General features: G+C 44.0%; 1 protein-coding gene across 5 annotated transcripts in view; it reads right to left on the bottom strand.

Annotated features, from left to right (window-relative positions):
• Positions 1-14,567, bottom strand: part of ptprua (protein tyrosine phosphatase receptor type Ua) — a 430,978-nt gene that overhangs the window by 140,947 nt on the left and 275,464 nt on the right. For all 5 annotated transcript variants that reach the window (XM_037540130.1, XM_037540149.1, XM_037540134.1 and 2 more), the window contains exon 9: positions 5,124-5,233. In XM_037540130.1, the coding sequence (XP_037396027.1) occupies positions 5,124-5,233 (110 nt within the window). The remainder of the gene's footprint in view (positions 1-5,123; positions 5,234-14,567) is intronic.

Below are 14,567 nucleotides of genomic sequence, written 5' to 3' on the forward strand. Positions count from 1 at the left end.
ATAAAAATAATATTTTTGATACGAATATTTTTAAAAAGCAGTCAGTAATTCAGTAAATGTTGTTGAAATCTGACCGAACTGGACTTTATTTGATCTGATGTTCAGTAAATGTTGGTGAAATCTGACCGAACTGGACTTTATTTGATCTGATGTTCAGTAAATGTTGGTGAAATCTGACCGAACTGGACTTTATTTGATCTGATGTTCAGTAAATGGTGGTGAAATCTGACCGAACTGGACTTTATTTGATCTGATGTTCAGTAAATGGTGGTGAAATCTGACCGAACTGGACTTTATTTGATCTGATGTTCAGTAAATGGTGGTGAAATCTGACCGAACTGGACTTTATTTGATCTGATGTTCAGTAAATGTTGTTGAAATCTGACCGAACTGGACTTTATTTGATCTGATGTTCAGTAAATGTTGGTGAAATCTGACCGAACTGGACTTTATTTGATCTGATGTTCAGTAAATGTTGTTGAAATCTGACCGAACTGGACTTTATTTGATCTGATGTTCAGTAAATGTTGTTGAAATCTGACCGAACTGGACTTTATTTGATCTGATGTTCAGTAAATATTGGTGAAATCTGACCGAACTGGACTTTATTTGATCTGATGTTCAGTAAATGTTGTTGAAATCTGACCGAACTGGACTTTATTTGATCTGATGTTCAGTAAATGTTGTTGAAATCTGACCGAACTGGACTTTATTTGATCTGATGTTCAGTAAATGTTGTTGAAATCTGACCGAACTGGACTTTATTTGATCTGATGTTCAGTGAATGTTGGTGAAATCTGACCAAACTGGACTTTATTTGATCTGATGTTCAGTAAATGTTGGTGAAATCTGACCGAACTGGACTTTATTTGATCTGATGTTCAGTAAATGTTGGTGAAATTTGACCGAACTGGACTTTATTTGATCTGATGTTCAGTAAATGTTGGTGAAATCTGACCGAACTGGACTTTATTTGATCTGATGTTCAGTAAATGTTGTTGAAATCTGACCGAACTGGACTTTATTTGATCTGATGTTCAGTAAATGTTGGTGAAATCTGACCGAACTGGACTTTATTTGATCTGATGTTCAGTGAATGTTGGTGAAATCTGACCGAACTGGACTTTATTTGATCTGATGTTCAGTAAATGTTGGTGAAATCTGACCGAACTGGACTTTATTTGATCTGATGTTCAGTAAATGTTGGTGAAATTTGACCGAACTGGACTTTATTTGATCTGATGTTCAGTAAATGTTGGTGAAATCTGACCAAACTGGACTTTATTTGATCTGATATTCAGCTGTCGAATGTATAAGATGCTGATATTCCTACTCGGCTACTTCAGTAAACAGTGCATGGCACTGAGTCGTGATGCAGGTCAGACGTTATGATGTTCTGGACCTTCGCTTGAGGAAATGATCTCTAACTGGACCTTATTGAATTCGAATTAAAGACCCCTGATCTTTAAGAACCACACTCCACATCTCAGATGTAAGTTTTGTGCAAAAATTGTCTGTTTTGTTTGGATATTTGTGAGCAGATCAGACGCAATCTAACAGATAATCCACTTGCATAAGGAAGAAGAAAGCCAAAGAACAAAAAGGTGAAACTCCAAAACTAAATCCCTTTAGACATGAAGAAAATGAGACTGAATGGGTTTGATTACTTCAGAAAAGTATTGACCAGCTGAGCTTTGGAGTCTTCAGATTCTTTGAGGAGCTGAAAGTGAGTCTCCTGAGAAGAACGGAAGCTGGAATGAAGGTGAGGAGTGTCTCACTGACTGAACACAGCCGAGACTATGTTTAGCTGTTGATGCCCATCCATCCATCCATCCATCCATCCATCCATCCATCCATCCATCCATCCATCATCTTCCGTTTCTCCGGAGTTCGGGTCACGGGGGCAGCATCCTAAGCAATGAGGCCCAGACCTCCCTTTCCCCAGCCACTTCCACTAGCTTCCTGGGGGGGATTCCGAGGCGTTCCCAGGCCAGCTGGGCGATATAGTCACGCCAGCGTGTCCTTGGGTCTTCCCCGGGGTCTCCTCCCTGGTGGACTTGCCTGTGACACATCCCAAGGAAGGCTTCCAGGAGGCATCCTAACCAGATGCCCGAACCACCTCAGCTGGCTCCTCTCGACGTGGAGAAGCAGCGGCTCTACTCCGAGTCCCTCCCGGATGACCGAACTTCTCACCCTATCTCTAAGGGAGAGTCCAGCCACCCTGCGGAGGAAACTCATTTCGGCCGCTTGTATTCGCGATCTTATTCTTTCGGTCATTACCCAAAGCTCATGACCACAGGTGAGGGTGGGAACGTAGATCGACCGGTAGATCGAGAGCCTTGCCTTATGGCTCAGCTCTTTCTTTACCACAACAGACCGGTAAAGAGCCCGCAGCACTGCTGACCCAGCACCAATCCGCCTGTCAATCTCCCGCTCCCTTGTACCATCACTCGTGAACAAGACCCCGAGATACTTAAACTCCTCCACTTGAGGCAAGAGCTCATAGCCGACCCAGAGAGGGCTCTCCACCCTTTCCCGCCTGAGAACCATGGCTTCGGATTTGGAGGTACTGATCCTCATCCCGGCCGCTTCACACTCGGCTGCAAACCGATCCAGCGAAAGCTGAAGTTCACAGCCTGATGTCCCCAATAGGACCACATGCTTTTCTATTAAATGTGTATTTACTGTTGTTAATAATTGCTTTTAATGACCGACTAATGAAGACTTTTGCATATTTATAAGAGGCACGTTCAATTAAAGAGTCAGTTCTGAAGTCATTTCCTTTTAATACTGCACGATTAACATGCTGTTTACCCTCAGCTGGTTAGAGACACTCAGAATCAATCTCAAATTACAACTTTCGGGGGCTTTTAACCAGCACTTTAAAATCGACCTGGTAACCCACGCCTCGTTTTTAGAGAAGTAAACAGTGCGGACGGTCTCGCCTTCGGAAAATGTATTCAGCGTCTGCTGGAGGACGATTTCAGGCACGCTTGAGCTCTCTTAAACTGCGGCCCACTCATCGCCCGGAGCTGGCGAATAATTAGCCCGGCGTTGAGGAGAACGGCTCCGGCTACCACATCCCTAAACTCAGGGTAACATGCACAGCACTGCGGCAGGCCTCTGCACTGGGTGGGCCCGAACCCACCAACACAAATAGGGATGCAAGCTGAGCATGGAGACATGATGAAATATTAATAATCGCGAGCGCTTCCCCTCGGCCCGTACGACAGCCTCTACTCGGCAAATAAATAATTAGAATGTTTGTCCCTTCGCTCTAATTGCAGCCCAGAGAAGCAGCTCTCCTCTGATTAGCATAAAAACGCTGAGCGGAGGAGAGAACGCGCCCATTTCTTTTATGACTTCGAGGAAGAAGCGATGAGTGTGAAAACAGCTCCTCAGAGAGACACAGAGGAACACGGAGGAGATAAATCCCACGATAAAGCGGCGAAACAGGGGCAGCCGCTATCAGCTGCTCTGAAAGGGAGTGAAAGAGAAACGGCGGCCGTAGAGATTACGATAATGAAAGGTCGTCCGCGGCTTGTAGGCTATTGTAAAGCCGTTTGATGAATAAGTGCTACGTTCTCTGCCGTGGCAACAGAACCTCATTTTTGGCTTCTGGAGTCGAGGCCAATTTGACGCAAATGTCAAACGCTCGTAGAGGCCCTCAGCCCTGAAACGGCTATCAGCATAACGAGCTCTCCGTTACGGAACAGTCCATAAACGCTTCGGGAGGCTTGATGTGTTTGTTATGCAGTATTAGTATCACGCAGCAGGTAAAAGTGACCCGAATCTGATTTTCTCACCAAATCAGATTTTTTTTGTTTGGCTGTTCAGATTATCTTTTAAATGTGGTCTGTATGCGACACTCTGAACAGATCAGCTCCTAATGCAGCTTCACGCGGCTCATCCAGAGGTAAACAATCACGACTGCCAACGAACGCCAGTCGCTCCCGGAGGATCAGCTTCATCTTCACCAGCATCAAAGGAGCATCATGAAGCTTCACTGACTGACAGCTGGGCTCATCACCCAGAATGTGTTCGAGCCGTAAAAACGGCGCGGTCACTTCTTCGGTTCACATCCTCGGATTCTTTAAACTTCGCTTTCAGGCTTTTAACTGTTTGACGCTGCAGCCTCGTTCTCCTGCGGCCGCGTTCGGACATTTCTTCAGGAATCTCTTCAAACACGGAGGGTTCTGGATGAGTCTCCAGAATCATCAGCCTAAATGTTTTTGAGTCTCAGCAGCACGAAATGATGACGATTGTCGAGCTGGATTGACGTAAAAGTCGCATGAATTCCGATTTGACTGTTCAAACGGAGTCAAACTGCTGCAGATCGGATACGGATCGGATTTCAGCACCACATATGAAAGCGTCTCAAATCGGAATTGAAAATGTCCGATTCAGGGTGTTTATCTGTTCACACTGACACACAGACACACATCTGAGTCACGAATGAAGAAGAAGATCAGATTCTTTTACCTGCTGTGTGAACAAAGCCAAAGCAGCTAGAAGCTCAGCTCTAGTCAATCCCGTCATGCAGTAATCACTGTACTGTATGATTCAAGTATCATAAGCAGTTTGGAAAATTCAGATTAACTGAAAATTGCTTGCTCGTTCTTATGCCTTTGGTTTGGTTTCACCTGGGGCTAAGAAATCCACTCATTACTTTACAACACTGCATTATGGTAATTCAACTTATTTGAATAGAACTGGTCATGTATTCATTTATTTATTTATTTGTTTGCTCATTTATTTATTTCGGTAGTGCTTAAAGGCCAACATAGATGCACAATGATGCCTCAAGGCAACACAGAACGCTCACTCATTATTTTGCAGTATTTCAAAACGAACACTGCAGAGATTTCGTGGTAACAATGAACTAGATTTATTCAACCCAAATAAACACTTTGAGTGAACAATTCTTTCAGTCAGCGTCATTTTTTGAGTTGAATAAAACGAGTTCAACTGCTTTTCTGTATAACTGACAATCCATTTTCTGCAGCGTGTGTATTTTGGTCTTAAATATCAGGTCCACTGTAAGCAAATAAAGAGAACCAAACGATTTATATAAGCACTGCTCTTATACCGCGTGCAACAGAGGGCGATGCAGGTTAAATTACCTCGTACTGTGTGATCAGGCCATTGGGCTCCACAGGCTCCTCCCACTTGAGGAAGATCATGTCGTCCAGCGGGGTGAAGGTGAGAGACTCTGGTGCAATGCCTCCTGGGACTGCAGAAGAAATAACAGAGTCAGTATTGACAGAACAGAGAGCCATCATGATGTCTACCGTGATTAAACCCTGCAGACTGTCAGATGGGACAGATAGCGGGCGGAGGAGAGTGGACGCCAGCCGTGAAGAATGTGTCCTGACCCTCCAGACCGGAAATATCAAAAGAAGACAGATAGGGGGAGCGAACGGTAGAAGGGAGCGGAGTTAACCCTGCAGGCCCACATTCGATGACCGAGCACAGGAGCAGATGAATGACACTCTATCCGTCTTCCCTCCAGCCTGAGTAGAGGAAAGTGGGCCAAAGAGCCACAGAGAAGACAGAGAGGGATGGATCTGCCTTTCACCCAGACCGAGAGGAGGGCTGTGACTGCTAACTACTCACTGCCACACTGTGAGCCTTAAATACAGTCAAAATACATCCGGACACAGAACAAAGGCCCCGTATGCTTCGGCAGGTCATTAGGAACAACTGCCTTATATCTGCATTCGCTGGACATTTTATCGGAAACACCAACCATAACGATGCATTTCCTACTGAGCACCAAAAAGTTTGGAACAGTGTGTGAGATGCCGGTTTAAAGAGATCTCTGCTGCTCGGTTAACACTGTAATCTGTGATCAGTCACTCATTACAGAATTCATCACTCGCTACTGCCACTGCTCACCAGCCTCCTGGACCGGCTTGACCACCACTGAGCTTCTCGCTGTGGTCCTCACCCTCAGATGCTGCTGATCATAAACTAATCTAATTAACCGCTGCCCCACCTGTTCTCCTCGTTTTTGAGTCTTGGTTCCTCTCAAGGTTCCTTCCTCCTGCCCTTAGGGAGTTTATCCTTGCCTCTTCTGCCACTGGCGACGCTCAGGGGGGCTCGGACTCGGATTTTCTCCTGTAACTCTGTAACACTGATTGTTCTGTGAAGCTGATTTGTGACAACCTGTATAAATAAACTTTGACTTGTTGCTTGATTAAAGCTTCACATAATGTTTTGAGAAATGTTGGACACAGTTTTCTGGGGAACTGGTGGGCTGATGTCATGCTGTATTATTTGTTGGCACTGCTTTAATTGTCCAAGCTTTATTTACTTATTTGGTTTATTAATTGATTTATTTACTCTTTATCTGTTGATGATTCCTCTATTCAACTGCATCAGATTTAAAAAAAAAAAATACACAGACACATTATCTGAGCTGCTTATCCTCCTGGGTCGCGTGGGGGGGTGGGGGGTGGTGTTGTGCTGGAGCCTATCCCAGTGCTCACTGAACACCTGGACAGGCTGCCAGTCCATCACAGGACACACAGACATACACAATCAATTAAAGTGTATAGATTTACAGCTACAGACTGCAGTTTATTCTGATTCTAATGTCAATATGACAATTATTATCGTCGTCATGACTATGTTACAATATGCTTCTTTGACTATATCAATATCATCAGTACTTAAACAACACGTCCCACCCGCATGATGGATTACAACGAGAGAATAATTAGTCCTGTTTATTGGAACTTTTTTTTTTTTAATGAGGCACTACTTTGTCTGTTCTGACTAATTGGGTGTCCAAAAAAATAAATATAGTGACATATTATGTACCGTAAAAACATCTAGAAATATTGTAATATTAAATTTTTACCAAAACAACCACCTCTATCACCCATCAAAGGAAAGTGACCACTGTAGAACCACCACTGACCACCATAAGACCACTGTGGACCACATTTTATCTGGGTGGTGGACAGCAGCATTATGGCATTAGCACTGCAGCTTGTGTTGGTAGAGGGAGGCATCTGTGCATAATAACAGATGAACTACAGTCTCTGCAACTGTAAACATACAAAAGTGCACCTCTACAGTAAGCGTTTCCAATAAAGTGGCCTATAAGTGTGCCTAATAAATCGGCACAGAGGTTGAAAGCACACCATAATGGGAGGACATGCATAAGACATCAGCAAATACAAACTAAGAAGCACAATGAGGGCAGAATACTAGGACAAGATAAAAAGGTTGGAACATATGCATAAACCATAATCTGTTGCTGAGAGCTCTTCAGTTCTTGTATGTCTGTGAATGCATTAATGCATTTTGCTTGAGGCTTCTGGCCGAAGCACACTGTGAGTAATGGTCACCAAGTTCTTTACAGTGAAGGAGCTAAACACAGCTTGCATGATTGCACAGGAAGCCACCAGCACCAACAGAGCCACCAGATGGGACCAATTAATGGCTTTTGCAGAGCGTAAATATCTGCTCATTCTGGAACTGGCCTCAAAGGTTTTGGACCAGAATCAAACGCCGCAAATCGAGAACGTCGCAGCGTAAACTACACAATGCATACATGTTTATTCTGAAGGCATCTGTTCCTCATCTGGAGTAGAACAGAGTGTTTTTCTAGCTATAAAGAACATTACTGACCATGTACTGACCAAAGAATTAATGTTGAATAAGCAAGAAGTGATTTTCCACAATGAAACAAAACATGAAACCCTACGCTTCCTGTAGTGTATTACAGTCTGTCAGAGCGACTGTGTGGATCATATGAACATTATAGAGCTTTTTAAATGAAACAGTAGAAGCCGTATCGCCCCCTACGCTTCCTGTAGTGTATTACAGTCTGTCAGAGCGACTGTGTGGATCATATGAACATTATAGAGCTTTTTAAATGAAACAGTAGAAGCCGTATCGCCCCCTACGCTTCCTGTAGTGTATTACAGTCTGTCAGAGCGACTGTGTGGATCATATCAACATTATAGAGCTTTTTAAATGAAACAGTAGAAGCCGTATCGCCCCCTACGCTTCCTGTAGTGTATTACAGTCTGTCAGAGCGACTGTGTGGATCATATGAACATTATAGAGCTTTTTAAATGAAACAGTAGAAGCCGTATCGCCCCCTACGCTTCCTGTAGTGTATTACAGTCTGTCAGAGCGACTGTGTGGATCATATGAACATTATAGAGCTTTTTAAATGAAACAGTAGAAGCCGTATCGCCCCCTACGCTTCCTGTAGTGTATTACAGTCTGTCAGAGCGACTGTGTGGATCATATGAACATTATAGAGCTTTTTAAATGAAACAGTAGAAGCCGTATCGCCCCCTACGCTTCCTGTAGTGTATTACAGTCTGTCAGAGCGACTGTGTGGATCATATGAACATTATAGAGCTTTTTAAATGAAACAGTAGAAGCCGTATCGCCCCCTACGCTTCCTGTAGTGTATTACAGTCTGTCAGAGCGACTGTATGGATCATATGAACGTTATAGAGCTTTTTAAATGAAACAGTAGAAGCCGTATCGCCCCCTACGCTTCCTGTAGTGTATTACAGTCTGTCAGAGCGACTGTGTGGATCATATGAACATTATAGAGCTTTTTAAATGAAACAGTAGAAGCCGTATCGCCCCCTACGCTTCCTGTAGTGTATTACAGTCTGTCAGAGCGACTGTGTGGATCATATGAACATTATAGAGCTTTTTAAATGAAACAGTAGAAGCCGTATCGCCCCCTACGCTTCCTGTAGTGTATTACAGTCTGTCAGAGCGACTGTGTGGATCATATGAACATTATAGAGCTTTTTAAATGAAACAGTAGAAGCCGTATCGCCCCCTACGCTTCCTGTAGTGTATTACAGTCTGTCAGAGCGACTGTGTGGATCATATGAACATTATAGAGCTTTTTAAATGAAACAGTAGAAGCCGTATCGCCCCCTACGCTTCCTGTAGTGTATTACAGTCTGTCAGAGCGACTGTGTGGATCATATGAACATTATAGAGCTTTTTAAATGAAACAGTAGAAGCCGTATCGCCCCCTACGCTTCCTGTAGTGTATTACAGTCTGTCAGAGCGACTGTGTGGATCATATGAACATTATAGAGCTTTTTAAATGAAACAGTAGAAGCCGTATCGCCCCCTACGCTTCCTGTAGTGTATTACAGTCTGTCAGAGCGACTGTGTGGATCATATGAACATTATAGAGCTTTTTAAATGAAACAGTAGAAGCCGTATCGCCCCCTACGCTTCCTGTAGTGTATTACAGTCTGTCAGAGCGACTGTGTGGATCATATGAACATTATAGAGCTTTTTAAATGAAACAGTAGAAGCCGTATCGCCCCCTACGCTTCCTGTAGTGTATTACAGTCTGTCAGAGCGACTGTGTGGATCATATGAACATTATAGAGCTTTTTAAATGAAACAGTAGAAGCCGTATCGCCCCCTACGCTTCCTGTAGTGTATTACAGTCTGTCAGAGCGACTGTGTGGATCATATGAACATTATAGAGCTTTTTAAATGAAACAGTAGAAGCCGTATCGCCCCCTACGCTTCCTGTAGTGTATTACAGTCTGTCAGAGCGACTGTGTGGATCATATGAACATTATATAGAAGCCGTATCGCCCCCTACACCTCCGAAAGACCATGATAATCTCTCAATGTGACCTGTGAACATTATAAAGCATTATAAAGTTTTTTATTGCATAATGTTTTTATTTTTCCATAATTGACTTTGTTGACTAACCATTGCAGCCCCGATTCAACTCACAGAATTAGACCATGAGAATCCAGTATATTCTAAACCCAAACAAGACCAAGTGTGGGAGGGTTTGTGCCTTTTGAAATGCAGGACTTGTGTAGGACGACTTGTGAGTTTCTCAGGCGTGAAGTATGTGCCCCAATTACAAGCTGGCTTCTGTTCAATGTACAGTCATCAAAATAAATTAGACAAAGCGTGCAGATTTTCTGGTGAGTAAGGACTGCTTTCCAGCTTCAGCATTGTGCTTCAGCAAAGGTGTAAGAGAAATGTTTGTATGTTTCAATTGACAAACATCAACTACCTGCTTTAAGTGAGCCGAAGACGTGACGGCCGTTGAGTCTAAAGTGTCTCAAGGATGAGGATCACTTTCTGTCCTAGAGAATTTGAGAAGGTTTGCAGGAGCTTCCAGTGAACCAAATCAAAACCAAACAAGTCAAACTGATCAAGAGAATCCATTTCATCAGTTGAAGAACTTCAAGACTGTCTGGATCAATTTGTACCTTCTAAAGCGGCGTCTTCAAGGCAGCGCACTGACAGACTTTTGCTCTGGGTGGAAAGAAGCCTCAGTTCCTACCAAAACGACTGTGAAGTAGAACCAAAGAGCTGAGAGCTTCTCAGTCATCTAAGAAAGCAGCCTCTAAAAGCAGTGACGGAGGAAATTACAAATGGGCCATGAGTGATCTCAACAACACATCAAAATATGTCAAGTGGAAACTCCGGAATGAGCTGGAACAGCACTGATTATGTATGAAAGTGCCTTCAAACCATCCCCGGCTACAAAAACGACATCTCATGCATGCACATGTGGTCCAATTTTTCCCCAGGAATTTAAACACCTGCGACTGCAAACTGGAGAAGAGTGAGCTCTAGAAGTTTGCTGACGAAGCCCGTCTCCTGGGCCTGATCACAGATGCTGATTCCACATGGGATGCCTCATAGCCTGGTGTGCTAACAGCAGCCTGGAACACCGGACTACTTAAATATTGGAAACTGTAAATCTACAAACACCCTCCAGCTTCCTTCCGATTTCTGGGGAACGAAATTCCAAGGCTCTAATCGGTGATGGAGAGAGAATCTCCTTCTACAAGAGGATTCTAAATCGTCTCATTGGGCCAGACGCGATCTTGTAAGAAGGACGTCTGGGGATTACTAGAAGAAAGTTTGGGCTAAATGTGGGTGGGAATGTAGACATATTAGGATGGGAACATCTGTGCTTGCCCAGATTTAAAATCTCAGATCTGGAAATATGAGATTAATGGTCTTTGAATTAATGTTTGATTCTTAAATTGATCATGAATGAGTCTGTTATTCCTCGATCAGTTGGGAAATCTTAAAATTGAGTATGTCACTGGTGTAACAAGCTACATTAGACAGAGAACCAACCTGTACCACTATAAAACGACCTGCTTTAAGATTCAGTGACACAAACTCACATTCAGTTGCTTGATTTAAGAATCGCAGATAAGATATTTAAAAAATACATATTAAATATTGCAATGCCGCTTTTCTCTCTGCTTGTGCCACCTTTCAGTCATGTGTCTAACTCGGCTAGCTGGGACGTCCGGTTCCTCTTCAGCTCCCTCTGCTGAGGTTTTGTTCATTCCCTACAATAGGGTATAGTTTTATTTCATCCTGAAATATTCCAGATTTCTGAAAAGAAAAGCAGGAACATTTCTAGTTCGGTGGCCAATAAAATATCCAATGTTATTATCTATGAAATAAAAACTGGGGACAGCTCCAATTTTACATATTTTGACCATGATGACTGCTCTACTGCAATTCATAGTATTTGATTGTGTAATTAAGAAGACCACGTCTCCATGTCGGTGGGTGAGCTGTAGCTCTGAGCTGTGATGGAGCTCGTCTCATCACCGTTACTGCAGACACAGCCCTGCAGGAGGACAAACACCAACAACACTGACCAGAATGACCACTAACACATCAACGGATATGTGGACGCTTTAGATGCATCTCCAGAAACACTCCGAGGAGAAGATCAGCTGATCGGTGGATCCGTATGACCTGCACATCTCCAGAGTTCAGAACATTCCAGTGTGAGATTTTATAAAAACGAATAAAAGTGACACTTAAATCAACAGAAACCTCGAACTCGTGTTTGGAAATGTTCACTGGGCTAATGTGCAGCCACTGGAGCTGCTGATCATGTCTCGCACACTTCTGGACTTCATCTACTGCACTAATGAGTGCACTTCCGATGGGATGTGCACTATTTTATCCTTATATTCTATCTAGTGTGCTAGTATGCAGTCTGGAACTTGAAAACAGTAACGCAGCAGGAAATCTCAGCCGTTTGGACACAAATCAAATGAAGTGAAGTTAACGAACTTTAATTATTTTAAAAGTGTTAAAAAAATTGTGATGTCATCAGAAAACTTTCAATTAACTACGGTGAAGGCCGACTCATAAAACTGGGTAAGAACGAAGTAGCTTTGCTACCACGGAGAGTGAAGCTTGTTAAAACAGACCTGTGGCTACAGAAAAAGAGCCGTGGCTTTAGTCCAATGTCCAGACCCTAAACTCACCCCTGGGCATCTCCAGCTCTGGAGAAACAGAGACGCCTTGAGTCATATATGGAGGCTGAAAAAGTGATGCAGTTTAAATTGATCTCAGGTGGATCTCATGGTAGCTACGTTCAAGTAGCCTGTCTGTACAAATCAGAGCCCCCCGATCGGCCGGTAGAGTGGTTCAATCCCGTAACTCCACCCCTGCTTTAACCCCTGGGTCACCTCATGTCATGAAAAGGCGTTTGTGGTGATGTTACGGACTCACGGGACACAGTTTTATACAGCATTGTCCTGTAAAACTAGGCGAGAGAGTGGCAGAAGTGGTCAGGAGAGAACGGGAGCGCCCTCTGTTGGCCAACACAAGCACAACATGAGACGCCTGCCCGTCTGCTCTGCAGCAGGCCTTTCTTAGGACTTTCCACTGCGTTGTTAATTCACATTAAAAACAGGTACATCTCCAGGGATGTCCGTTCACTCTATCTTAGGAAGCTTTTCATTTGAAGTCTTGGCGCTTCTCAGCGGTTTACCTTGTAAGTTTTGAATTCTAACAGGCATCATTTAAAAGAGCCATGGTACTGAGACTGGCTGTCCGCTGAAGACCTGCACAGATCTGAGATAAGGAACAGGACAAACAGGATCACCAATCCACACCAGCTTGTTCCACAAACGTCAAAAACATTAAATCCGTCAAATCCAGATCCAAACCCAGCAGGCATCTTCCCTCCGTGAGCGTCACTGGTTACACCAAATGTGTCAGAGTAGATTCTGTGAGCTCAGTCGCTGTCTGGCAGCAGGAGATGAAGAACAAAAGTGGTTCTGGCTTTGATGAATCTGCTTTTGTGAGAGCAGGAAAAAACCGAGCCGTGCAGCGCCGCGGCCCTCGCCGTGTCGGAGGGCAGGATAGCATTGGGCACGGTAACCGCCGCGCTCGCTGCCGTTCCTTTATGTCCCTTCTCTTTCATAACAGCTGGATTCTCCTCTTCAGTGCCTTCATGTGCCAGAACCGGAGTGCTGGAGAGAGGCTGATAATTAAAAGGTCTCTGTCCTCACTCGTTTTCTCGTTTTCCTCTCGCTCCCGTTCTCTCAGCGGGCTTTCAACTCTGAGCCGCGGGTTCCGAAACTTTTATTTACAGAATTAATCCGCAAGTTGGCATTGTTTGCAATTAATCAGCAGCGGCAGGCCGAGCGGAAAACAAACTCACGCAAAAATAAATAAATAAATAAATAAACAATAATAAATAAATAAATGAAAAAATCAAGGCTGGAGGAAAGCAGAAGACAAAGATGGTATGAATCCTCTCCGGAGTGATAAACGAGGTACATTCATCTTGGGCGAATTCAGCGCCTTCCTCCCTCTCGGTAGCGGCGGACGAGAGTCTTTAATTTGCACACGGGGGGTGGAGGGGCACTCGCTTGACCTCCGGTTTGTTTAATCTCTCCCCATTTGCATGAAAATGTGCTTCATCTGCCGTTTGACAGGGCAAAATAGAAATGCAAAAATAAGCAAAAATCTTTATTCCGTTTCGCTGGTGGCCGTGGCTGATTAATTTTTCATCTCCTCCCATTTTAAAAGTATGATCCTCCATTTAGTTATGCTGATGCCGAGCATTCCAAGAGTCAATATTTGCGCTGCTGCTATAATTGGTAGCGCGGCGGAGCACCGCAGGCGTGCGGGGGGCCCTACGAGAGGCCCTGGCGTCATCACTGGCTGAATAAACGGACGTCTGCGGGAAGATGGACGGCCAATGCTTACTGACCCATGCTGAGACACCAGTGGGCAAGTTTTAATCGAACTATGGAACGGAATAAAAGTGCACAAAAGCAAGCGAACTAGTTTGTCTGAAAAATGTAAGTGTACGTCGGCTCTGCTGACTAAGGCCGTCCGAGCCGGCGACACGCGGTGCTGGACCGGAGAGATAATTCCAGAGCGTGCCGCAGGCCATTCCAGCACTTTACACTAATGGAAGCAATGCTAAGTGAGTGTTTTACATTCACTAAACACAGCCGAACATTAGTGTAACAGCTCTTTCAACCGATCAGCTCAAATTAGGATCGGGAATAAAGGATGGACGGTGCTAAAACGTGTGTGGTAGCTGTTAGTTAAGGTACGTCAAGGCACTGGTACATTCCAACTGTACGGTGGTCTGTTTAATACATCTAATAGAATTTGGTGAACGTCGCCTCCCTGTGGAGAATCCTCGACTCCGTCTTAAAGGGGATTTTTCACATTTTCTGCATGATTAAACGGTTGAGATGTAAACAGAGTCGTTCAGAGCGGTTTGGTGAGAAACGCTCCA

This window comes from Pygocentrus nattereri, chromosome 1 (assembly GCF_015220715.1).
Source record: "Pygocentrus nattereri isolate fPygNat1 chromosome 1, fPygNat1.pri, whole genome shotgun sequence".
Lineage (NCBI taxonomy): Eukaryota > Metazoa > Chordata > Actinopteri > Characiformes > Serrasalmidae > Pygocentrus > Pygocentrus nattereri.